At 35.8% G+C, this 24,627-nt stretch overlaps 1 protein-coding gene across 3 annotated transcripts; it reads right to left on the bottom strand.

The window, feature by feature from the left end:
• Positions 1–3,620: 3,620 nt before the first annotated feature.
• On the bottom strand, positions 3,621–9,548 carry LOC129568058 (putative ankyrin repeat protein RF_0381). 3 transcript variants are annotated; one of them, XM_055445578.1, is made up of 24 exons: positions 9,437–9,548; positions 8,910–9,010; positions 8,795–8,810; positions 8,660–8,718; positions 8,490–8,588; positions 8,327–8,425; positions 8,168–8,266; positions 8,000–8,101; positions 7,753–7,857; positions 7,572–7,664; positions 7,399–7,497; positions 7,229–7,327; positions 7,024–7,122; positions 6,856–6,957; positions 6,689–6,778; positions 6,440–6,616; positions 6,256–6,354; positions 6,068–6,165; positions 5,913–6,012; positions 5,751–5,849; positions 5,627–5,674; positions 5,173–5,451; positions 4,391–4,669; positions 3,621–4,242 (listed from the first exon to the last, which is right to left on the bottom strand). In XM_055445578.1, the coding sequence occupies exons 2-24, from the start codon at positions 8,974–8,976 to the stop codon at positions 3,869–3,871; spliced, it is 2,781 nt and encodes a 926-aa protein (XP_055301553.1). In that variant the 5' UTR covers positions 8,977–9,010; positions 9,437–9,548; the 3' UTR covers positions 3,621–3,868. The 3 variants fall into 3 exon arrangements, with proteins under 3 accessions (XP_055301553.1, XP_055301554.1, XP_055301555.1); XM_055445579.1 differs by lacking the exon at positions 9,437–9,548 and having other exon boundaries at positions 8,910–9,230; XM_055445580.1 differs by lacking the exons at positions 8,795–8,810; positions 9,437–9,548 and having other exon boundaries at positions 8,896–9,230.
• Between the last annotated feature and the right edge of the window lie 15,079 nt (positions 9,549–24,627).

Here is a 24,627-nt window from a genome sequence, read left to right as displayed (position 1 = left end):
ACACATTTGCATTCATTATAACAAAATTGAATCACATTTTAGATTCGTTTTTCTCATAAGGAGAGGAGACGGAGGTGATTTGTGATATTCGCTTTTCGTTTGATATGCATTTCTCGTACGAGAAAACGTTTCTGCTTCCGATATGCATAATTAATCCATTAATGAGACCCAAAGCACATTTTGTGTTCTCTTGAACATTCTGATTTGATTTGGTTGGCTCATATCTTCTTCGTTGGGCGCAAAAATTTGGAAATTATTTATTCTTTTTCCTTTCGATTAAATTCTTAAGTTTCGATTTAACTCAATGGAATGGTTGTTTCTTAGTTGGATTCTTTCTTTACGTATATTCTTCGTGGAATGAAGACTCCAGTTCAAAATAGAAGGACAAAAATGATTGAATTTTTTCTCTGGCAAAGTTCAAGATTTTAAATTTTCTTTTCAAAATTAAGTTTTCCCAATTCCACCTCTCATTTTTGCTATTTTTTTGTTGATTTAATTAATGATTTGAACCGCAGTAACGACTTGAATTAATAAAAAATGCTTTGATATTTCCAGGCGTTCGTGTTTTTTGTCGAGTGTGAAAAATTTGCTATTTTCATTATCATTTAACGCGAACGTAATGCAATTTGTTGTCGAAGAAATTTACATTTTAATAAGACGAGTAGAAAAAGAAGCGCCCACGATGTTGACAAGGCGACAGACATGAAAAACGCCCGAGACAAACGTATCCGATGACTAACCAAGAACGTTGCATTAATTTCCTTAGCAAATACCGCGAAAGTTTCTCGTTCGTCCTTTTTTGTGCGGTTTTTCTGTCTATTTTTATCGCGTGGTATCGTTTCAAACTGTCATTAGTTATGCTGTCAATTTTCAACGAAGTCAATTAAATGGTATTTTTTTATCTCCTCGGTTCGTGTATACAACACGAAAAGTCAGTTTGCAAAATGGTGTTGATGTTGATTGGTGTTGGTGTGTCGTGGGTATTTTGACAGTGAATTAAATCGATTTAACTAATTCGTTTTATTTACATCACGTTGCAATGGGGCAAAGTCAGCAGCGAAATCAAATGGAAACACTTGAATGTGAAATACGCATGAATCGCTGCTGCTCGCGCGGCCACAACAACATATTTTCCATTGAATCGGAATGAAAACGACAGAATCGCACGAAACCAAAATGCTGCACAATATTTTTCCATTCATAATTTATGTATTGTACACTGTGTTGCAGTGTGCCTGTGCATTACGCGTTGTTTTTCTGTATGTCGATTTTTGAAATTGACACATTTTACCGAACCATTTGCAATGCCAATGGTTTATTTTTGCACTGTACGGTTCATTGCACTTGCAAAAGTTTCAATGCACATTTTTTTGTTTGAAACATTCAATGCCTTCAGAGAACCCATTCGACTCGATTTTTTGTTTCGTTTGCTGCGGTCGAGGTGTCAAACTGTGTATACATGGCGTGTTTGTTTTAAACATGTGCAATTAATCAGAAATAGCGACCGTTGAATTCAATTGATTCCTTTGTTGGAGGCAAATTGTTGTTTACCACTGAGAGCGAATAAATGCTGTTCATTGAAATGGCAATTTGAACTTTTCAAATGACAAGTTAATTAAATCCGCTGTTTATTTTGAACCTTTGATTGTTTTTTGTTCAAAATAGTTCAACCAGACGTATGGCGGACTCTGTACGATTGACTCCATTGCGGACGTGTACGATTTTCAGGAAAGATGAAAACGGAAAAGCGTTCTCTCTTGTGGAATGATCTCAAAAGTGTAGCAGTTACGAACAAAATGAAGATTTTCCAAATATTAAGTCTATTTTTAGTGGTATTGCGGCCAATTGAAACGGTCTTCATTGTTGTTTTCCACAAAAGTAACAAAATAACGATTCTTTTCGGGTGATACCATTTAAAATAGGGCTTCAAATTGATTTATTGAATGGAAAATTTGAAAAAAAAGAATATACAGTATACACAACAATCAAAAATAAAAGTAATGTGCGTTTTTATTTTTGTGTCCACAATAAAGGAAAGTGTAAGGGAATTACGCAACTTGGAATAGCTTTTTCTGTTGTAAAAGTACTTGAATAAATATTTCCTCGTCTGGTTTTCCTAACTTATAGATAAAAGAAGTGGGTTATTTTTAACTTAGAAATTAGAAACAGATTAGCTCAAAATAAATCACTGATTGAAAAGGAGAAATCCAACTTACCTTTAATCTGCATGAAGAAACAAAAATTGTCCACCGATTGATACCAACTTCAAAGAAACAAAAATCATTCAAATGCTAAAATGAAGTATGAGTTCCTAGTGAGCTCAACTCAAACTGCCTATCATTTATTTCATTCTCTTCATAAGATTACAGATTATGAGAATATTTTTTATTTGAACCACTTCATTGGTTTGGTTCTTCTAATTTGAAATTTCGTATCGTATATCGCACAGAATCATTTAATTCATTCTCCAGTCAGACCAGATACAAAATTCAAAACATAATCTGGTGCATTAGAAGTACACAAGAGAATATTATGCAACTAAATAAATAAATCGTTGCTATCCAAGAATTGAAATGGTGTTTGCAATTGGTGTTTGCCCATTATCGAATCGTAAGCTCATATTTATTCCTTCCCGAATCAATGATCTGATCGTTGATGTCGAGCCTTAACAGAATGAATTATTTCTTTGAGCAAAATGGAAAAGCTCTATATTATTATTATTGAAGAACATGACCTACCGTATTCGATTGCGCCAAGGAGCTCATCCAATTTCGACCTTGATATTGTTACACTTGAACCGAAAATCAATTTTGAAAATTGTCAAGTTCAATGATCGTACTGTTCTGAATGTCATTTTTACAATTTTGACTTCCTGCTTGTCTTTTGTATGCAATCACTACAACGAAAATGAATGAATTTAATTATTATCTCCAAGCATCTATTCTTTGAGTTGGAATAAGAAAGTAAATAATTAACCATACCTGCAAGTAATCCATTAAAACCTGCCACAAATAGTACCACTAGATAGTACCACAAATAGATGACTCAGCGCATTCTCAGTTGTATTTTACTTTTCTACACGACCATATCGTGCAAGAAAAGTGTATTGAGATCGCCTCTGATATGTTGACCCCATTTGTTTTTTCTATTTTCGGACTCCGAAAAACACGAAATCTTGCGTTATTTTGATGTCGTAGGGTATGTGCGTGGTACACTCTACGCTGTATGCAGAAAATACGGAAATTTTTTAGAATGTATAGAAAAGTCAGTATTGAAAAAAAATGCTATGAAAATTGAAAGTGTAGAACTGAAATGAATCGTGTAGAAAAGTACACCTTACGGATGTAAGGCATTTTATTTTGCATTGAGATTTGAGTCGTTTAGCGTACGAGTGATTGTTGTTGGGCTTATAAAATAAATATGTATTTATCAGACAAAAAACTAGAAGCAAGGTTAAGATGAATTGATGCTCCTGTGGATTTAACTCTCAAAACAACTGATATCATTTCGAGTGACGCTAGGACGCTGTATTATCTCTGAATATATTCAAAAAAATATTTCGCATTCACTGTCGTGAAAAGATAGCCAATATATGGGAAAATAGCTCCCATCAAGTTACATTGTGGTGCATTTGGAATATACACAAATGTATACTATGCAAATACAGTCATAATCTATTGTTTATTACGTTTTTATTTTATTTTGTATCTATAGAAAATGTTATTAATGAAAATTTCGAACAAAAATCTTTAAATCGTAAAGTCAAGTGATGAGAACGGTAGTCTTGAGTTGCAATTAAATCTAATTGCTTATTCCAATTTTTTGCTGTTTTTCTTCCACTTCTTCCCGATCTATTTATATATTATTATTAATGTAAAAAGGCATAGCCAAGTACTGATTCTGTTCGATAGGCTGGATGCTCACAGTTGGCGTTCACTGATACCATATGGTCATTAAATGACAAGGAATAGCAGCGATATAGAGGAATTGCGCCAGTAACTTGTGTTGTATAAATGAATCCGACAAATCCCAACGGTACCTGACCTTCACATGCCGTGTCTCGTGTCAGAAAGCTATGTTTGTGAAAGTGGCACTCATATAACGGTACAGTGTTTGGAAACTGGTCACATTTTAAAATCCAGCTGCCCTCAGCTCCAAATCCATCGGGCAATGTCCGAGTAGAAGCGACATGTTGTCCAGTTCTGCCATTATACGCACGCGTTAGCACATAATCACACTTTGCTGTAAAATACGATAGCACAATTGCGAATCAATTCTTTCAAAAACACAAGTGTTGGAATGTTTTGATCAAACTGAACGAAATTATTGTAACTATATAAAACGGAAGTGTCATTACACTATTTTCAACTAATGATAAAATGACACTTACGTTGACAAACAGGACTAAAGTTTTGACTTTGTGAGTCTGATATCCAAATGCCGTTTTTGCAGCTCATCTCCATGGCTAGACTACCATCTTTGAAATTGTAGTTTGCATTGCAAGTAACTCTGCAATGGTCCGTAGTACAACTGGCTACAGCGTTATGCACAGATGGATTCGTCATACAAATTTGATCTTGGCATTGAAGACCTTTGAAACCAGTCAGACATGTGCAAATATTGGGCCCAGTACATGTTCCACCGTTAAGACAAGTTGGATTACACACAGCTGTGAACATAAAATAATTTCGGAATTAGTGAACTACTGACAAAGCGATCAATTTATTGCAAATTAAACTCTATGTCATCAAGACCTTCACGTTGAAATATTTTGAATGAACTGAATGAAATTAATGTAACTGAAGAAAACCAGTCAGTGACAAATGGCTAAGAATATATGCTGTATATAGAAACTCAGCAAGTCGAGATTGGGTCATTTTGATTTTATGACTGTGTTACAGCTAACATGCTAAACATTCAAATTTCGGGTGGTAAGATGAATTTATGGAAAATATTTCATGGAAAGCATCGAAAAATGTGTACCAGATTCACCTTACCACATGAATTTGCGAGGTTAGCATGTGAACTGTTACACAGTCATAAAATCAAAATGTCCCAAATTCACCATGCGGAGTTTCTATGCTCACCATATATCCACAGCTATGTGTCATTGATCGAATAAAACAGAAGTATGATGAAATTATTCACAACTATTGAAAAAGTGACACTTACGTTTGCAATCAGGACTGAAGTTTTGACTTTGTGAATCTGGTACCCAATTGCCGTTTTTGCAGCTCATCTCCATGGCCAGACTACTATCTTGAAAATTGTAGCCTGCATTGCAAGTAACTCTACAATGGTCTGTAGTACAACTGGCTGCAGCGTTCTGTGAAGATGGATTCGTCATACACATTTTATCTTGGCATTGAAGACCCTTGAAACCAATTGGACATGAACAAATATTGCGCCCAGTACATGTTCCACCGTTGAGACAAACTGGATTACACACAGCTGTAAATGTAGAATAATATCGGAATTAGCGAACTGCTGACAAAGCGATCAAATCAAGCTGAATAGCTCATCTAGATCTCTACTTCAGACTCATGTCTATTACAATGTCTAACTATGGTAAGAACCTAAGGATATACATAAATATACTAATGCACTTCGAAATCTAGGAGTTTACCTTCTTTTTCTTCCGCTTCTTTCAGAATGTTGGCGACTCCAGTTTGACCTATAGGTTGCCGTGTGAATCCACAATCAAAATGGTGTGAAAACTTTACCAAGGGAAATACCTTTTAAAATGTTACCTCTAAAAACAGCAACTTCACGTGGTGTTTGTCCATATCCATTCTTAATGTTAATATCGGCTTCATTCTCAATGAGTATTCTGGCGACTTCCACTCTACCTGGATTGTGAATGAATCAAAGTAAGAAGACTGTCTGTGTTTAAAAGTAAGATTTTGGCAAACCGTTTCGTGCAGCGAAATGAAGAGGTGTGAATCCATCATAGGCCTTAGCATTAATATCGGCGTGATGTGTGAGAAGGACTCTAACGACATCTGCCCGACCCTAGACCATAAAAGAACAAAGTCAAAGAATTGTTTTTATGTGGAATCCATATTACCATCGAAGCTGCATTATGAAGAGCCATATATCCGTATTTGTATCTGGCACTGATGTCAGCGCCGTGTTCAATGAGAAGTCTAACTACATTAGCAGGACCTGGAATATGAATCGAAATAATTGAAGATTGTCTATCTGTGAAAAAAAAAGATTTTCGACAATTATAATGGTATCCAAACAAATCCGAACCATGATAAGCAGCCTTGTGGAGTGGTGTCCAATCATCAACGCCTTTAGAATTAACATCGGCACCGTTTTCGATGAGGGATATAGCATCGTTCACATGAACTGTGGATGGAAATGAATCAAAATCAAACGATTTAGTGCGTTAATCTAAACAACATTTAAGTTTCTTTAAAAACCCATGATTAACCTTTTTCAGTGGCTATCAGAAGTAGACGCCCATTTGCGATAGATTCCGCCGATGGGATGCGCTCTTTCGAAATTGGTTCCACCGATGTAATACGCTCCTTTGACATTGGTTCCACCGTTGGAACAACAGCAACTGCGCTACAGATTTTCGTTAACAAATCAGCCCCTCTCGTATCACCTATAAATAAACCGAAGATTTGAAGAAATTTGAACATAAAGGATGGAATTAAACATAATGATCGTCATTCACCATTTTCAACAGCAATTCGAAGTGGATCGGCCCAATTTTGCTCGATTTGTACACTTTTGTTCTGCAGTGCGTTGATTACATTGCTACTGGCTAATTGTATTTTGTTTTCATCAATTTAACAACAACAATATTTGGATATCAGTAATTTTATTCTAAGTTGACTTTACCATTGCGTGTGATGCAGCCGAAAAGAGCTGATCCCCAACTTTCTTGAAGTAAGTAAAAATCGGCTCTGTTCTCGATTAACACTAGAGCTATTTCGTCATTGCCTATAGAAAAAGCGCCGAATATTCGCTGTTTATTCACTTAGTAAAATGAAGTTTAGGGGATTTTACCTTTCTTCACGGCAAGCATTAGCGGAGAGTTTCCTTGACCATCCTTCATATTGAAATTCGCCGAATTATTAATCAAACACTCGACCATTCTCTTCGAGCCTACAATTTATAAGCGGATAGTTCGATCATTCGAATTTTAACTAATTTTCTTTTTTCAACTTATTGCTCTTCAACCTGAGCATTGCTCAGTGAGCAACTATCTTACCAGTTTCAATGGCAACGTGCAGAGCTGTTCTCCCGGACTGATCTTTCATGTTGATGTTCACATTACATTCAACCAAAGCAGCAACTACATTTTGATGACCTAAGCAATGAACGAGTCAAAGTATATTTTATAGCAACTTCAAATAATGGGAAAAAATGATTCTGGATTACCATTTTTAACAGCAACAATCAGAGGCAGAGTCCCATTTGGTCCGGAAACAGTTGGATTTACACGATTCCTTATCAGAATTTTCACGATTTCTGCGTGCCCTTTTCAACGCAGAATATTAAAATTTTAGCTCGAATTTATTTCTAAAAATTAATTTTCAAGCAAACAAAATCACCTCTGCTTGCAGCGAGAAAAAGTGACAGACCCAACGTTGCACGTAACTCTTTATTGCAATTTTTGATCATAAATTCTGTCGAAAGAGCATCACCTATGTTGCCAAAGGAAACATTTTACGCGATAATTTATTTATATCCATTTCATGTGTTTGTCAAATGTTACGACATTTTATTGAGTACCTTTTTCGATAGCTTCTCTGAATGCATCCCTTGAGCTAGTATCAGTATAGACATCTTTTCTAATCAATTTTGTGATGAGTGCATTTTTCCGATTTTCTTCTTTGACTATAAATAAATGTTCGAAATTAGATTTTGTAACAAATTCATTCACAATCCAGAAATTCTTCTGATAAAATCCGGAAATGGAACAACGAATATTTTACTGAAAAAATGACTGAATTTTTCAAAAATTGTCATTTTTATTTACCATTTTCAACAACACAACGAAATATGACTGCTTTCCATTTTCCCAGCTCAAAATTGACATTTGATTCATTTTGGATGAGCATCGCGGCAATTTTCTTGTGGCCTATTCAAAATCCAAATTAAATCTATTATTATTCATTATTATTTATTGAATGATTTAATTGCTTACCTCCTTTTAGTGCAACGTAAAGTGGGGAACGACCGTTTTTGTCTGCAATGTTAACATCGGCATGTTTTTCGATCAAGTATTGGACAAAGTCTTCAAAACCTGTTTGCAAAGGATTCTGATTAGAAAATCATTCTGTGCTCTTACAACTCATCTACCGACCTTTCTCCGCGGCAATGTAAAGTGCTGTAAGGCCTTCTTCGTCTAGAATATTTGGATCTACACCGTTATCGACTAACACTTTTAGTATAGCATGAGAGCCTATGGAAATAATATTTATTAAGAAGCACTTACTAAAAGTGAGTTTTCTTATGAAGATATTTGCCCTTTTCTGCAGCCATATGAATCGGAGTTTGCCCATTATCAAATCGCAAGCTCATATTTATTCCTTCCCGAATCAATGATCTGATCGTTGATGTAGAACCTAAACCGAATAAAATATCTTTTTGAGCAAAACGGAAAGCTTTTATATTGCTACCAAAAACCAGGACCTACCGTATTCGATTGCACCAAGCAGCTCATCCAATTTAGACCTTGATATTGGTACACTCGAACTACAAACCAATTTTGAAAATTGTGATGGTCAATGGTCGCACTGTTCAGAATGTCATTTTTAAGATTCTGACTTACCTATTCTCCTGCTTGTCTTTTGTATGCAATAACGACAAGAAACGGAAAATCAAGGCTCGTTAATATCTCAAAGAATAAATGAATTTTGAATAAGAAAGTACATAATTAGGTATACCTGCCAGTAATCCATTGAAACCTGCTACAAACAGTGTCACCACGAATAAAAGTGAACCGCTCTTCATTTTAAGCCGTCGAAATATAACTGGTTGTGAAATTCTGTACAAAAATTTAAAAAAAATAATCGACTTTATAGAATGGAAAGGCCGTTGATGTGTGTCTGTTTCTGATTAACGAATTATTCGAGCAAAGATCATTTAATGACAAAAAAAAAACAAATTCGTGTAATTATTCCGTTGTGGAAGCTGCATCCTACAAACGGTCGTATCACTATGTTTTATCGCTTCTGATATTCGCACTGTGTACTTGATTCAGAGTGAATACCCGAAGTCAACAATGTTCCAAGAAACTGATAACAAAAAATATGGATGTGACGTGGTTTTATTTGAGATTATTCTGAATTCAATGAAATGAGAAATACAATGAGGCTGAACACATCGCTTTGCATCCTTTACTTTGATAGAACTTTAAAACACTTTTATTTAAAATCATTTGTTGTAAAAATAGTTGAATAAATACTGTTACCAAATGCACTACTTCGTTAGCAGTGGGTTGAAGTTTAAAATTTGAAACAGCTTAGTTGAAGCAAAACTTATTCAAATCTGATTGAAGAAACAGAAATTCACCACCGACTTATATCAACTCTGACATTGTACTGAGCTCAATTAAAGCTGTCTATCTGTTAATTTTATTCTCTCCATAAGATTTTAAATAATGAGAATATTCTTTATTTTTATCATGGGTTTGATTTCCCCCAATTCGAACGTTTTTTTTATCACACTTTACAGAGAATTATTCTATCGACAGAGCAAAAGTCTACGCGTAATCTGGTGCATTAAGAACAATCATTTATTTTCATTTCATTATTGAAATTGGTTGAAAATTAAAATCATATAGTCAGTACGGTACACGGTAGTGTCCAGTAACGATCAAATTATGCTAGTTCCTATTCTTCTGTTGTTCTTCTGCTTCTTTTAGAATGTTGGCGACTTCTGTTTTATCTGCAGATTGATTCATAAATCAACAATTAAATTAGTATGTCAATAATTGAATGCAAGCAAAAATTTTACCATTTAAAAAGGCCAAATCACGTTGTGTTTTCCCCTTATTGTTTCTAGCATTTATATCATCTCCATTTTCAATGAGTATTGTAGCGGCATTCGCTTTACCTTGATTGTGAATTGTTCAAAATAGAATCATTGTGTTCAAAACAGAGAGTTTCAGATAATTACCATAATGTGCAGCCATGGCTCAGTGGCATCCATTTTAATTCATCTTTATCACCGATGTCAGCGCATAAAATCAGATGTTCAGTGAATAAAAATCAAACCGGGCCGTAGTCAAAGTGTAATCTAGTGCACTAGCAATAATAAGTTATATTCTTAATCACAACTATTGCGAATTTGATTTTTTGTTAGTTTTTATCTTTGCTGCTATTGGTGATTTTCCAAATAAAATCGGACAAACCTAAACCTATATCGACACCCGACGAGAAATAGTGTTAAATAGAAGACTCAATTAGATTTTGAGAGAGTTGATTCCAATTTAAAAACGATTTTTCTTCACCACGATTTCACGTTTGGCTGAGAGAAGTCGACATTTACGTAGAAAATCTTGAGCGATACTTTGAGATGGAAAATCGTAAACGAATTTCCATGTATTGCATGCGGTGAGCGTGACATTTGAATAAATATTTAAAATAGATCGAAGGGAGGCTGAATGGAAAGGCCAGAGTGTGTTCACGTGTTCTTCGGCGTGTTCAATGAACAAAGTGCAGTGCATGAAAACGGTTTTATAAACAACGTTCAATTGCAATCGACAATAAGGCACCAACGCAGAGATAGAAAGACGATTATTCAGGCCAAGAAAAAACACTATGTTTTCTTTGTTTTCAGTTTAAACACACAATGAAAATGTACAAGTTTATTTTGCTATAGATTAAATTTAGCTGTTACGCTGCAACGAAGAAACAAAATACTCGATTTTCTCGCATTTGATACATAGTACGATTGGCGAAAAATCTTGATTTAATACACATGACGTACAAAAAAATAAACGCCTGGCGCTCGATTTGATCCGAGTTGCATTTAAAATTTCAATTTGAAGAGGGAAATTTCAACGAAATGTCAAATCAATTAAAGAGCGAACGAGATTTTTTTTTCTTCTTCATGTTCGTTTCCTGAACTATTTTTAAATTGCACTTGTTTTCATGATATGTAGCTGGTGTGTAATTTATAGTCGGTACGTTGTTGTGAACGCAAAACACAGGTCACATATGTTCATCGAACCAAATAAACATTTCTATTCGACAGGCTAATTTATGAGCTGCGTTTTGTGCATTTGCCATGACAAAGTGTCCGTTTTGTTCAATTCAGCCCATTGAAAGATGTGTTCGCTGGACACAGAGCAGCAATTTTATTTATGGTTTGTCGTAAAAAAAAACAACAAGAATGCTAAAAGGTTCGCCTGTGGCCCTTAATTTGTATCAATTTGGTTATAGTTCACATTATTTGGCAATATTCGATTGAATCGTCTGTTTCTCTTTATACCTCTCTTTCTCTTTCCCTATTCATCTTCGTTTCATTGCACGCGAGCACATCTTCAATCATCATCGCACAAAAATAGCCATGTGTGTGTAAGCATCGGTTGGCCGTAAAAATAGAGAAATAATAACTCAAAAAGACTTTTTGTTGCTTTTTTATGGTTTGACCATTTTTCGAATTTGGCAATTGATTAAATGTGACTTTGATAGGGTTTCAAAGAGGCGCAGCTAACTTTTACGTGTACGTCGTAAACATTGGTGCATGTGGAAAAGTGTAGAAAAAAAACCGATGCGCGTATCAAGATTTGTGTACTGTGACAAGTCTACAGGCAATAATTTCGATTCAATTACACAATCAAACAAAGCGAACAATAACGCTCCTCTTTCTCTATATCTCTATCTTGCTCTCTCTCTCTCTTCATCTCTCTCCATCGCTCGTTCTATTTCTCTTTCATTCGCTTCCATTTAGTTCCACTCACTCACGCAGTCATCAAGACTCAAAAGACAGACCCAGCCAGTCGGATAGTGGACGATAGAAAGAGGCACCGTTGAATTGTCGTACCCACCACGTCAAACGAGAGCGTGGCACCGATGCAACGTTCCCTTTTTTTTATTATTTATTTAGATGAATGTTCTATCGTTTTGCTATTGTTAGATTGATGGCGGAATTTTATTTGGGTTGTTGAAACGCTTGAAAAGAGAGGTTGATTTATGTGGCACCAATTGCATCAGTTTTGCGAAAATACAAAAGAAGAACACTTGCAATGTGATTTCTGTGCCTGTCTCTCTTCACTTTTTTCTCCTATGCATGAAGCAGAAAAAAAATGCAATACGCTCTTAGTAAATTGTTTTGACACAAAAGCAAACAAATGTCCACTTTGGTGCCAGTCTACAACAAAGCGAATAAGTGTACGACCATGTTTGTCGGTGATTTAATGAAAGGTGTAATGATAGTTGATGTACGCTTCTGAATGCTTTGCGTTTGATCTTTCGGCTCGATATTTGGTCGAGCAATGCAGCAACAACAAAAAAACTAGGGAAAAAAGAAAATCCGTTCCACAATCCTTCGCTTGAATGATTTTCGGCTAGCGAATTATTTTGGGTTCTCTCTTTCGGAACGTCCATTGATTACACACCGTGTCTGTTTCATTTTGCCTCAATTTTTTTCTGCTAATTTGATGCCTGAAATTGGATATCCGACAGTAGCAGTTCCTTTTCCCGTTCGCAGTTGTTGTTTTTTTCCCATTTCACTCGTCCATTCTTTTAAAATAACTTTTAATGATGATACACCATCGTCAGAAAAATGCACCAGAAAAATAAACAATGGTACTAGGGTGAGACGATTATGACAATGCTTTGTGTAGCCGCTGCGCAAAAAAAATAAAATAGAAAGTCCATCGGCAGAAGGATGCCCGGTGAATCCATTGAAAATGTAGAGAAAAAAATTGAATTTTGAAAACATTTGATTGCATATGTGAGCTGCTGCTGCTGCTGCTGTTGTTGAATGCCAGTGTGTTATGAGGGGGTTCATCCGTTGGTTATAGTTGGTTGTCATGACACGGTAATTCAATTTTAAATGGGCAAAATGGACCAAACACACAAAATACGAATTCACTTATGGTAATCGTACAAGTGCACGGCCACGGTACGTGGTCATAGCGTAACGGGAATTTATTGATATTTTTTTTCTTTCGAGAAATATGCGCTCCTTTTCAATGCCTTGCTGTGTTTTGCTGATGATTGTTGACGTGATGAAATACACACACACACATGACTACCCGAAAAAAATACGTTACCCGCGCACAAACGGATAAATATGTTTATAATCCTTAATTGAAAGCTGTTGCTTGGAGAAAAATTTATTTTTTCAATTTTCCCGTTACTTCTTTTTCTCTCTCTGTTGTTGTCTGCGATTTTTTTTGTTTTGTTTTTTATATTCGACAGCAGAATAGCATATGTGCAGAAACGCCGAACAGAACACACAAAAAAAAAAATCGGTTATTAAATAATGAAAAAAGTAACGGGACCGGATGAACATTAAGGGGGAAAAGTAATAATAATGATAACAACAAACGGTTTTCGCTCACGTCCAAATGTCATATGTGAATGTGTGCGGTGGAAGTCGTAAAAAATTCATTGAAGAAAATGAGACAAATCAAAAATAAATAAGCATAATAATAGGAATCTTTTTTTTTTGGCGAGGATACCAAACATTTGATGGAATGGTTGGGTATGGATTCGTATAAGCTAAATATAATAAAGTCTGTCGTACTGAGCGGGCGAGTCAGTGAACGAATGAGTGAGATAGTAAGTGAATGAATGAAGTGAATGAGAGAGCGGAATAGCAAGAAAGGGAGCAAGTGAGTGACTGAGTGATTGAGTCAGACAAAGAGCGAGATAGCGAGAGATAGAGGAAGCGATGAGTGAGAGAATTGAAAACGAAATCATCTTTCGGTAAATCCTCCAGCAGCTATTAAATCTATTTTAAATTGAATAAAACATAGACTCTCGAAAATTTAGCAACACGACTACGGTTTTGGTTTTTTTTCTTCCAAATCATCATTCAAAAGTAGACTTATGACATATACCCACATGTGCCGCAAGTAAAATTATTACAATTAACGTCTCGATTGAAGTGAAATAATTCCGATTTTTTTTATGTAGTATCGAAGCCACGAGATGGTGCTCGGTAGTTTTATGACTTTTCATTAATTTTTATACCAAATGAAATCGAATGCGGTAGCTTTTTTTTATTTGAGAATGGTACGTATTTTCGGTTTTATGATCACAAATTCATTTTTTGTTGGTGTTATTGTCAGATTTCGTTTTTTTTACTGCATTTCCCAAAGTTCCGAACGCATTGTGGTTCCATATGATGTCGTAAGTAATAAAAAAACATAACAATTTCGGTTGAATGCCATTGATTAGCCATGTAAAATGTGGCCATAATGAGGAGTACATTCAATGGTCTATCGCCTTTCCATTTTTTTTTCTATTCCATTTCATTCATTTTCACTCTTTTTTCTCGTTTGTTTTCATTCTTTTCTCGTGTTCGTCGATGCGAGTTGACTGTTCGACGAATAGTGTTCGTCGAAATCGTGGAACTAATCCATAAAATCTATTCGATTATAATTACCCCGGCCAATGCATACTGGGCTTGAACATTCAAGCGATCGTCAATGATTTGTATGGTTACGTAATGAAAGTCAACGCTGGTTTTAAATCAATGTAAATATCGTAAAAAATGGTGTGTGTGTTTTTACTTGAGGAAATTGATAGTGAAGTCATTAAACTGAAGCGATGCAAAAAAAAACGAATAAAATTAATAAAATCAAATAGAACGATAAAAACAAATCTTCTACTCACTTCATCTCTCTCTTCTTCTCTATCTTCCTTTCCCTCTATCCCTATCTTGCGTTCTTTCATTATTCTTTTGATCCATATTTCGTAGCCTATGCCTTTGCTACTATTTCATAGTCCAATTTCAGTGAACATAAATCAATGTTCAGTGCATACTGTTCATTTAGCGCTCTTCAGCTGTTGTGTGTTTAATAATTTGGAAGATCATAAAAAAGTGAAATAAAAAAAACGCAGAACGTAAAAAATGATCGTTTGATGATCGTTAATGCGATAGTTGACTGCGTTCATTGAACGATATGACTTGAGATAAAAAAATCGGGCATATTAAAGTCGAACAATAGTGATTTAATTATCAATAAAATGATAGAGTTCTTTTGAAAATGCTCCAACCGTCATGGAAAATTGCTGCTTAAATCGAACTCATTTAAGTTGAAAATGATTTTACTATCACAAAATCAAGAATCGAGTGTTAAATCTGTATCAATCTTACATCATTATCCTACTTGAAACCAAAAAAAACTTCGTTAAAACCGTTTTTTTCTGTCGACTCGATATGAAGCAAATTTCTGCTGGCAAAACGTTCACAACATCATATTAATTAGTTTGTTTCATAAACATTCCCATTATCAAACATGGATTGTCACACTCTCCCACGCACTTTATGCCTTCTCGTAATGCGATAATGCAATTCGTCATTTTCATGGTTCGGTTCCTGTTCTGAATTTCCAATGCAACCAATGCAACAAACAAAGCAGCAGCCAAATTCAAAAGTTGTTTACACAAAAATAATCTATTGTTGTATTTGTTGGCGACGCACCGTCGGCACCACACCGTGCATTGCGATGAAAGAAGGGAACAAGCGAGTGAGAAAGAAAGAGAAAGAAAGATAGAGAAAGAGAGTGAGGGAAAGCCAGGGAGAGAGAGAGAGAGAAAGAGAAAGGGAATGTAAGAATGGCCAATGACTACACAAACTAATCAATATTTTTCGAAAACGTGCTCATGTTTAGTGCAATGTCAGCACAAAACTCGATTCACATCGAAAATTGTTTTTACGGGTTCTTATTTCTTCTATTTTTTTTGGCGCAATTCAATTTTCTGGAGAGTGCATTCGTAAAGTGAAAAGTCATTGTTGAATTGAACGAACGCGCGCGCGCTGCGTAATTGCACACGACCGCCTTTGAATTGGACATTTCAAGTACCTAGACACACTAATACTCAATTGATCGTGTTCAAAATATTTTCCGAGTCAAACAATAAATTGTAATTAAATTTTCAAAGTGGACGAAGGAGAAGCGGTCGTCGTCAACAGCACAGTGTGCCATTGACCAAATAGTTGCTAGTCGCAATGCAAATGACGATGAGAATGGAAAATTGGGAAGTTTCATATATGTATTGCGATAAGCATCAATAGGATGGTAATTTGTTTCTATTGTTTGGTCAAACCAAACACGCAGTAGTGGCATCAAGTCAATAATATAATGAATTATCTGCTGCATTAGGTGTATCAAGAGCATATACACACACTGACCCCTCACGGTTCGATCATGTTTTCTCTTCTAATCGTGTTCACTTCATACCGAAACCGAGACACAAAAAAGAATCGATGAGAAACATCGATTACTCAATGCATTTTTCAAAATGACTCTCTATCTCTCCCGTACTCACTTTAAAATGAGAAATCAAAAATCACAAACACACAAAAGGTCGAACCATGCTCTCTGTTCAATAGGAATCAGATCAATTTATTCAAACAATTTAATCTTCGTAATCCGCTATTGTTTTCGTTGTGCATTCGATTTGCATTGTGTGTTGTCGTATTAAATGTGATTGATGCATACAAGTCATAATTTTGGCCTCTCGGAAACCTCAAGAGCGGCAATGAAACACGATTCATATATGCTAAATCCATTTGGAGAATGAGAGAGAACCGAAAAATAAAAATCGATAACCATTTTCACGTCATCCAAAAAATTGATTGATTACCATTTTTACGCAGCATTTCATTTCTCTCTGTGTTGATGATAGCTTAACACGACCGGTCCCTCGTATATTTATTTCAATCCATCGTAATCGAGAGAGCATCGATGGAATCACGGGGGAAAGTAACGCATTTACATATGCAACACACAATAATAATTGTTTTCGGTTTTGAAAGTGTAATCGGAGATGGTGTTTTGTATTTCGATGTCTGTAACAGCATTATAACGGCATAACATGTACATTGTACGTCCTGGTTTATACGATGACTTGTCAATTTGTCGCGGCCTAGCTCCATATTTCTCGCATCTTTTTGGTGGCATCGATTCGTTACAATATTTGATTGTAACTTACAATAGAAAATTTTGAATGGTCGAAGGAAATACGAGGTTTTAGGTGTGTGCGGGAAAGAAAATACGAAAGACTGAACGTAGCTCATGGTTAAACCCTTTCAAAAATGATTGAATGATTGAACGATTCCTTGAGCTTGAAGACATTTTTATTTTGATTGACGAGCTACGCAGATTTAACACACATCTGAGCACTTTTCAAACGATGAAAGGGCGATTTGCTAAATCTTAACACTGAAAACAATTTTTTGGTCCATTTTTTATCGCTCATACTTTTTTCTTGTTCAAAATATTCCTCTTGCTCTATTTTCTATTCTCAAAACAAATTGTTTGTTTATTACTTACCAATATATCGCTTGTTTTCTACTTCGGTTGGAGAAAAAGAATCCTCTAGCCCAAAACCGTTTTGTTTTCTCTCAAAACACTTTGAAGGCAAATTTTTTTGTTATTGAAAATATGTTTTTCTAATGAGAACTTAAGATGTTGAACAATGTTTTCACTACAAATACAATTTGGTTTTTAGAAATACTTCTAAAATTCTTAAAGGTTCTGAGTGTGTTAATATCCCAAAAGTAATACAGTAGGTAGATATGCCGGTCTAAAGTGCCTTTGAATATGCTTTTGTTGCTTCTTTCCAACCTTTGAATCAGTAAATGCTGCTTTCTATCCATACATCAACCGCCGAAAATGTTTGAAATCTAATTAAATGTGATTTATTGAATGTGCGCTTATAAACTTTGATACAATGCACAGTGCAGTGTGCACACACATGCTCGTAGCTCATTTTTGGCATTGTTTTCATTGAACACCGCATTTTCATTGAATGGCAAACAATTAGAAAGTATCCGAACTATTTGCCACTAATTCCAAATAATTCAATTAAAATGTTGTTCGAAACGGATTTCAAACTCATTTTCCCAGGTACTCAAACGAATGTCAAGAGTGAAGGCACAACATTTTGTTTAACCTGTAACTTTACCGGCTGGTAGCCGTTCCGGCCGTTCCCATGCAGAGGGCCTCTCACAGAGGCTCATACTCTTTGAAATTTAAATTCGTACTTCTCACTCTGTTTTTAGTCTTGCTGTGTTGCCATGCTCTTCACTCTAGTTTTTCACCCATGGCTTTTCGTCCGCGCTCTTCATGTGCGTTCTTCATATGTGCTCCTCGTTTACGCTCTTCATATATCGTATACCGTGTATGGTGTATGCTCTTCAAAAAGTGCTTCCGATCGCTGTTACACCAAAAATGATTGAAAGTACCTTTCAGCCATTTCATAACTCTCTACCGATGATGATATTGTAATTTAATGAGTACACAATTAATAAACAAACCCCTCGTGGTATGTGCAACAACTCAATGGGAAATCACTGTTTGTATGTCAAACTTTGTGAAAATTGAATTGTGACGTGGAACGGAATTTAACTTTAAATACCAACGAACACAAACAATGGTTTTGTTATAGCAAATAGTTTTGTTTACTTTGTCGGTGGTTTACTTAACTTTTTTTTTCTTTTCTCTCGGTTGTTTGCCTTTTGTTTTTGTGCATTTACAATTGAAGTGTGTTCAATGAAAATGGTTCATAATACCCTGTCTGACTCATAGAGTAAAATATAAGCCTTAGCCTTTTGTGAATGTGTTTCTCGAAACGGTAAAATGTATTAGAATTTACACATTCGATATGTAGAAATGCATTAGAAGATGGTTTAGTCCGTTGTAACAATGTTGTATTGTTTGCTGGGTGCCAGACATTGGACGTCTATTAAATTCCAATATCTTGTTGTGACACATCATATGCGGATTACACAAAATAAGTCACTTGAAAAGTTTTCACTTAACAATTAATCTAAAGGAGAAAGTAGCATTTAGACGATGATTGTACGCTGGAAAACGTTAAAGGGCATTTAGTCAAATGAAACTCCTGAACATTCATTGAATGGATTTTCATGGTTTGAAATGATTTCAGGAGTTTCATTCGACTAAATGCCCTTTAACGTTCTCCAGACACAATCATCGTTCTCCAGCGTATAAATAATACAAAAACAATGGGTGTCAGTGATTTTGGTTGTGACAATAACATGTGAAAGTCATAATCAGGCGTCGAAGTGGATGAGAAGAAGAAGAAGTGGAAAAAGAAGAAGACGCGTCTAAGTTGATCAGACGTGAAGGACTCCTTTTGTTCAACAAGATTTTCTTAGATGGATGGAAAGAGCATCCTTTTGATTCCAATGGAAGAATCGAAAGGAAAATCCATCATTCGAGAAAAATCAGTCCAAAAATCTGTTGAAAATACAATGGACTGATGTCAAAAAAACGCATTAAGAGCCAATAAATAATTTATGTGAAACTATTATAACTGGTCTTTTGTGAGTGGATTTTTTCCTCTGCTGCTACTGCTGCTCACGATCTATTGTTCGATTGCGACGCGCATCTATTGCATTCGATTTTTATTGTTCGAATCAAAACAATCAAAAGGAGATAAATGGACATGTCGTTAGGAGCGCCATTCGATCAATGGTCAGTCATTAAATGTGATAGCTGTGCCATAACAAGCGGTAGCTCAACTTCATCAAAAGACGATTTTTTTCTTCCGCTTGGGTGTCTGTGCGAAAAAAACAATATCAAGTCTATTTTTTTTATGATTCGGCGAGAAGTTGTGAACAATCGAAAAAATACTTAAATTAATATCGATATTGTTGGAACGTCAAAAATGGTCTTGTGAAAAATTACGAACGTTTCCCTCGATGCATCAACTGGACAACAGCGGCAACAATAAGAGCAGTCGCGGCAAATCGATCAAAGATAACAATAGACACACACACTCTATCTTTTCCTCTCTGTCTGTCGGTCTCTCTCTCTCTCTCTCTCTCTCTCTCTCTCTTACGTTCTCTGTCTGTCGGTCTCTTCCTGCCTCTCTGCGAGTGTCTGTATGTAATGCACGTTGATTCACCAACGGAAAAGTCTTTCCAGTGGCATCGCGTAATAGTTTGTAATTTATTTTCATCTTTCAAATCGTTTCCGATACATTTTTTTCTCTCTCGCTCTTTCCATATCTGGATTTTTGCAGTACATCATTTTGCTTCTTAATTCGAACATTTTCGCTTTTGCCACCGGAATCTGAATCGTTTCAGCGATAAGTGATTACAACGATGTGAAGATGAACCCGGTCTCAACACCACGATGAGTGGTTGAATTGTGTGTATGCTCTTCGCTTTAACATCGTTAAATGATGAATAGACGTGGGATAAGTGGAGTGTAAGAGCAGATCAAAATCAACCTCAAAACGATGACGCGAATATAACAACACCATCTCGACTAAAGTGAATCACGCTGTTGAAGATTGAGAGAGAGAGAGAGAGAGGAAAAAAAACTTTTCGTTTCATTGATTTTTACGATTATGTTTGCTTCAAATATATTGAATTCTCGTCATTCAAACGCATTTTCTCTGAAAAATTTCATATGGATTTTTCGCAGTTTCTTTTTCCATTTGTGATGTTGAAGTGGGAATGAAAGAAAAAAAATCGGAGACGAGCTTTGACTATAAATGAAATGGGGATTTTGTGCGCTTGGTGACTTTTATTTCAATTGTCTTCACAGACATAAATGCTGAGTTTTACGTAATTGTTGACGTCAATGCCGGATCTATTTATTTGAATGTTTATTGCAGTTTTGGTACGTATAATTTTAAGATTGGTTGCAAGAAAGCGAGAGACTCACGATGCTACGATGACATGGTATATTCGACGCATAACGGTATGCAGCCGTTGTCAAATATGCTGACATTTTCCTGCAGAATTACTTTTGAATATTTATTTTATTTTTATTCTGTATTTTTTTATGGTGTTCTGGTCCATATGTATTCGCTATGAATGTCTTCGAGTCAAGTTTTTCGGTTATTTAACAAGAAACTCATAAATCTATCATTTTACTCGAGTAAATGCTGATCAGCACGTCTCTATTTTTAAAGATGATTTAATCAAATCTATACTAATTTTCGAATAATAATTTGAATCGAATACTTATTTTCGACGTAGATTACCTACACGAACCAAGAATTCGTGTCGTTTACCATCCCAGCTGAAAACCCATAAAAGTACTTTAAAAATTAAGCCTCAGCCCAATATGTTTTTATCCAAACCGATAAAAACTCATGATATCATTAATGAGCCACCTCAAGGTAGCATGTGTTGACCAAAGGCTAAAACTTTACTCCCCCCCAAAAACAAAAATTGATACGCATCATGTGTCAAAAAATATCATCCAAAATACGCGAGCCTATCATCGGTGACACGTTTTTATCGCTTCAAACGAAAATTAAATCGAATTAACCATATGCCTGTGTGTTTTTGTCACTGTTGTCGTTCAAACCATTTGAAGCTTAACTTTTACGGTTATGTGTCGATATAAAATCGTAACGAGTTAAAACATTTTCATAAATAAAATATATGGTAAATGCTATAAAAGTCCCCGGAAAAAAAAACCTGCGATACACTTGTACTCGGCATGCAATCATGCTAAATCTCACATGCTGTCATAATTAGACGACAATCTCGTCATATGCATAATATTCGGGCTGTACATTTTGCGGTTGCTCTATTCACACACACACATGGGATTTACTACATACGCATATTCGATTTAAAGTCTATTTGCGTGTGCATGCGTGTGTTTTGATCAAGCCAACACATAATCATAATCATAATCGTTATCATTACACGGCTTTGTTGATTGAATTTACTGAAAGTTTTGGAAAACCGGTTCCGTGCTCGTCTGTTGAAGCCACACACAGAAAATGTAGCATTTGCTTCATGATGTAACCACCCCAAAATCACATACGCTGGTTTGCCATTCAAATTTGCTTCGAAATAATTTATATTCGGCAGTAAAAATGCGATACAAAAAAGTGCGTATGGGGCGCACAAATTTAATAATAAAACCAATAAAATAAAAGAGTTGATATGGATTTGCACTTGGCACGTCCCCGTACCGGCTCTGACTGAATTTGACGAACAAGTGCCAAGCATCAATCTATGAAAGAAAAAAAATGCAACCAAACACACACATGGCAAACTGCCTTGCACCAATAAAATAAATCTAGGCCATTTGCCGACTTCGGCTAACAAATCGACACAATATACAAAGGAACAAACTCCCGGCTCTGGTTTTGATGTGCAAGTGTCAAATTGAATACGATAATGCTTTTTTATGTTTGTTTGTTTTTTTGAATATTTTAAATGAACAACAGCATCAGCAGCAGAAGCAGCAGCGAAAAAAAAATGAAATTAAATTATGGCAGTGTGTGCGTTGGCAAATTGATCCTCGGGTTAAGCCCGAAATAACGATAAAATTGAATAAAATATGTCACCTACGAATTCTGAATATGCTTTTTAACACTGTCAGCTATTGTTTTTATCGCTTGATCCGTTCATATATTTCGCCTGCCTTTCGTGTTGAACACAGAAAAAAAAGAGTTTTTCTACGGGTGATTGAATGACATGTTCGGTGAGGAGTAAACTCGAGCTATAGTTTTTATATATTTTTTTATAGTTAGGCAAATATATTTGACACGAACTATATTCAGTGTACTGCGAGTTTACACTGTACTGGTGCCATTTATAAAGTCAAACTACTGAGCGGAGCTGTCAAAGCAATGAAATCCACACTGACAAAGTGAAATGATGGTTTTCATTCGAATCAATTCATTTAGCACGAAAAATCTATTAAAATGTTACACTGAATCCGAATTCTTCAATCAGTGTCATTGAACATAGGGTATTTATTTTTAGGCTGTACACCGTACAGTACGAATTCAAAGTAAACTGCGAGTCACTACCACAAACAGACGGTTTTATGTTCGAAACAGCATATTCCATCTATTGACACTCATTTGGGTTTTATTACGGTTTCGCCTTTCTGTGTGTGTTTAAGAGATAATAGTGTTGCATTTGGGTTGCAGTTGTTCTTTTTTTTCGCTTGCCTATTGCTGTAAGGCCTATAATATAGGCCCATTGCTCTTTTCCCGCTCCGTATTTTTTTTTTCTAACCGGTACATGGATTAGTAAGGATTATAAAATTTTCAATTCAATTTTCGGTCGGAAACAATATCACTCCCTTTGCTCGAATCTATGAAAATGATTATTTATTCATTTTTTTTTTGCTTTGTTGCGCGAAAGCCATTCCTATATTTAAGTCTCGGATGCTATTTCTACATTTTAGTCTCCTACATTTCGGTTTCGAATGCCAAACATTCAAATAAATAGGAAGACCAAACAAATAACAAACCCGAAAAAAATAATAACCCGTTATCTGATGACACAAAAAATGAACGAGCGCGCGGCTCTTTTTTCTAATTTGTTAAATGGAAAATGTTTCTTTGAATGTCGCGCGACAGTTGTGAATAATGCTCATAATCTCCTTTGCGTGTAGCAGGTCTTGGCGATTCAACGCTATGATAAAAATCTAAATTGATTTTAAACCCTTTCGCGGTTTGCTTTGCATGCAAGTGCTCGATCCTGCTTTTATCAATTTCCGATCTCGCTGTCGCTGTTCGTTTCGTCAAATTATCACTTGTTTCATTCTCTGGTTGGTACTTATCTCGAGTCGGCTTAATTTGTTGTCAATGCCTACACATTGTTTCATTGGCAATATATACCCATATATTGCCTTGATATATCAAGCGCTCTCCTTATGACCAATATCACGGCTTCTCATCCGGCCAATATCAAGGCTGCGCAAATTACACGAAAGCAATTAATTTTAAGGAAAACACAGAAATTACAATAATCGTACAAGCTGTGCTCCATTTGATTTATGCCATTCGGCAAATCGATTTACAGCGAAATAGTGGGTTGCGCGTATTACACATATATCGTTTTTGGTTACAAATTCTCATAAATTGTGCTGAGAGCATCAATTACCGACTCTCGGCACAATTTTAACCGATAAAACGATGCATGTCCATCGATGGGCAAATTTATATTTATCATTGCCTTAATTTGCGGAAAATTTATGAATTAACTGATTTCCAATGAGATTTTCGCCAATGTGTGCAGCACATTGACGCCATTCTTGTGGTTGGGTCTTATTGTGGTGGTGGTCTATAGAATCTCCAAAGTGCATTCGACTACGAAAGCATGCGATTCACACATACGCACACACACAAATTGTTTAGAGTGAATCCCGCAAAGGCTTAATCTTCGCTCAACAGCTACAACAGCAAGCAAACGTTTGTGCCATACCTGCGGTCAACGACGGTAATTTATGTGCAAACAAATCTTTGCAAACACAAGAAGACGACGGAAAAAAACAACAACAACATAAACTAATACCGACCGATGCATTCGGTGATGATGCCATTGCATGGGATCAAAATTCAAACTTAATAATTCACCGGACATTTGTTAATTGCACGTTTGAAATGAATAAATCAGCAGGTTTCACTCGTGCATGTGCAATATCACGGGATTATGAAGATGATAATGAGCTGAGTT

The sequence above is a fragment of the Sitodiplosis mosellana genome, unplaced genomic scaffold (assembly GCF_009176505.1).
Source record: "Sitodiplosis mosellana isolate CC-2019 unplaced genomic scaffold, AAFC_SMos_1.0 Smas_scaffold_15, whole genome shotgun sequence".
NCBI classification, from domain to species: Eukaryota; Metazoa; Arthropoda; class Insecta; order Diptera; family Cecidomyiidae; genus Sitodiplosis; species Sitodiplosis mosellana.
This window is presented reverse-complemented; position numbering and strand designations above follow the sequence as displayed.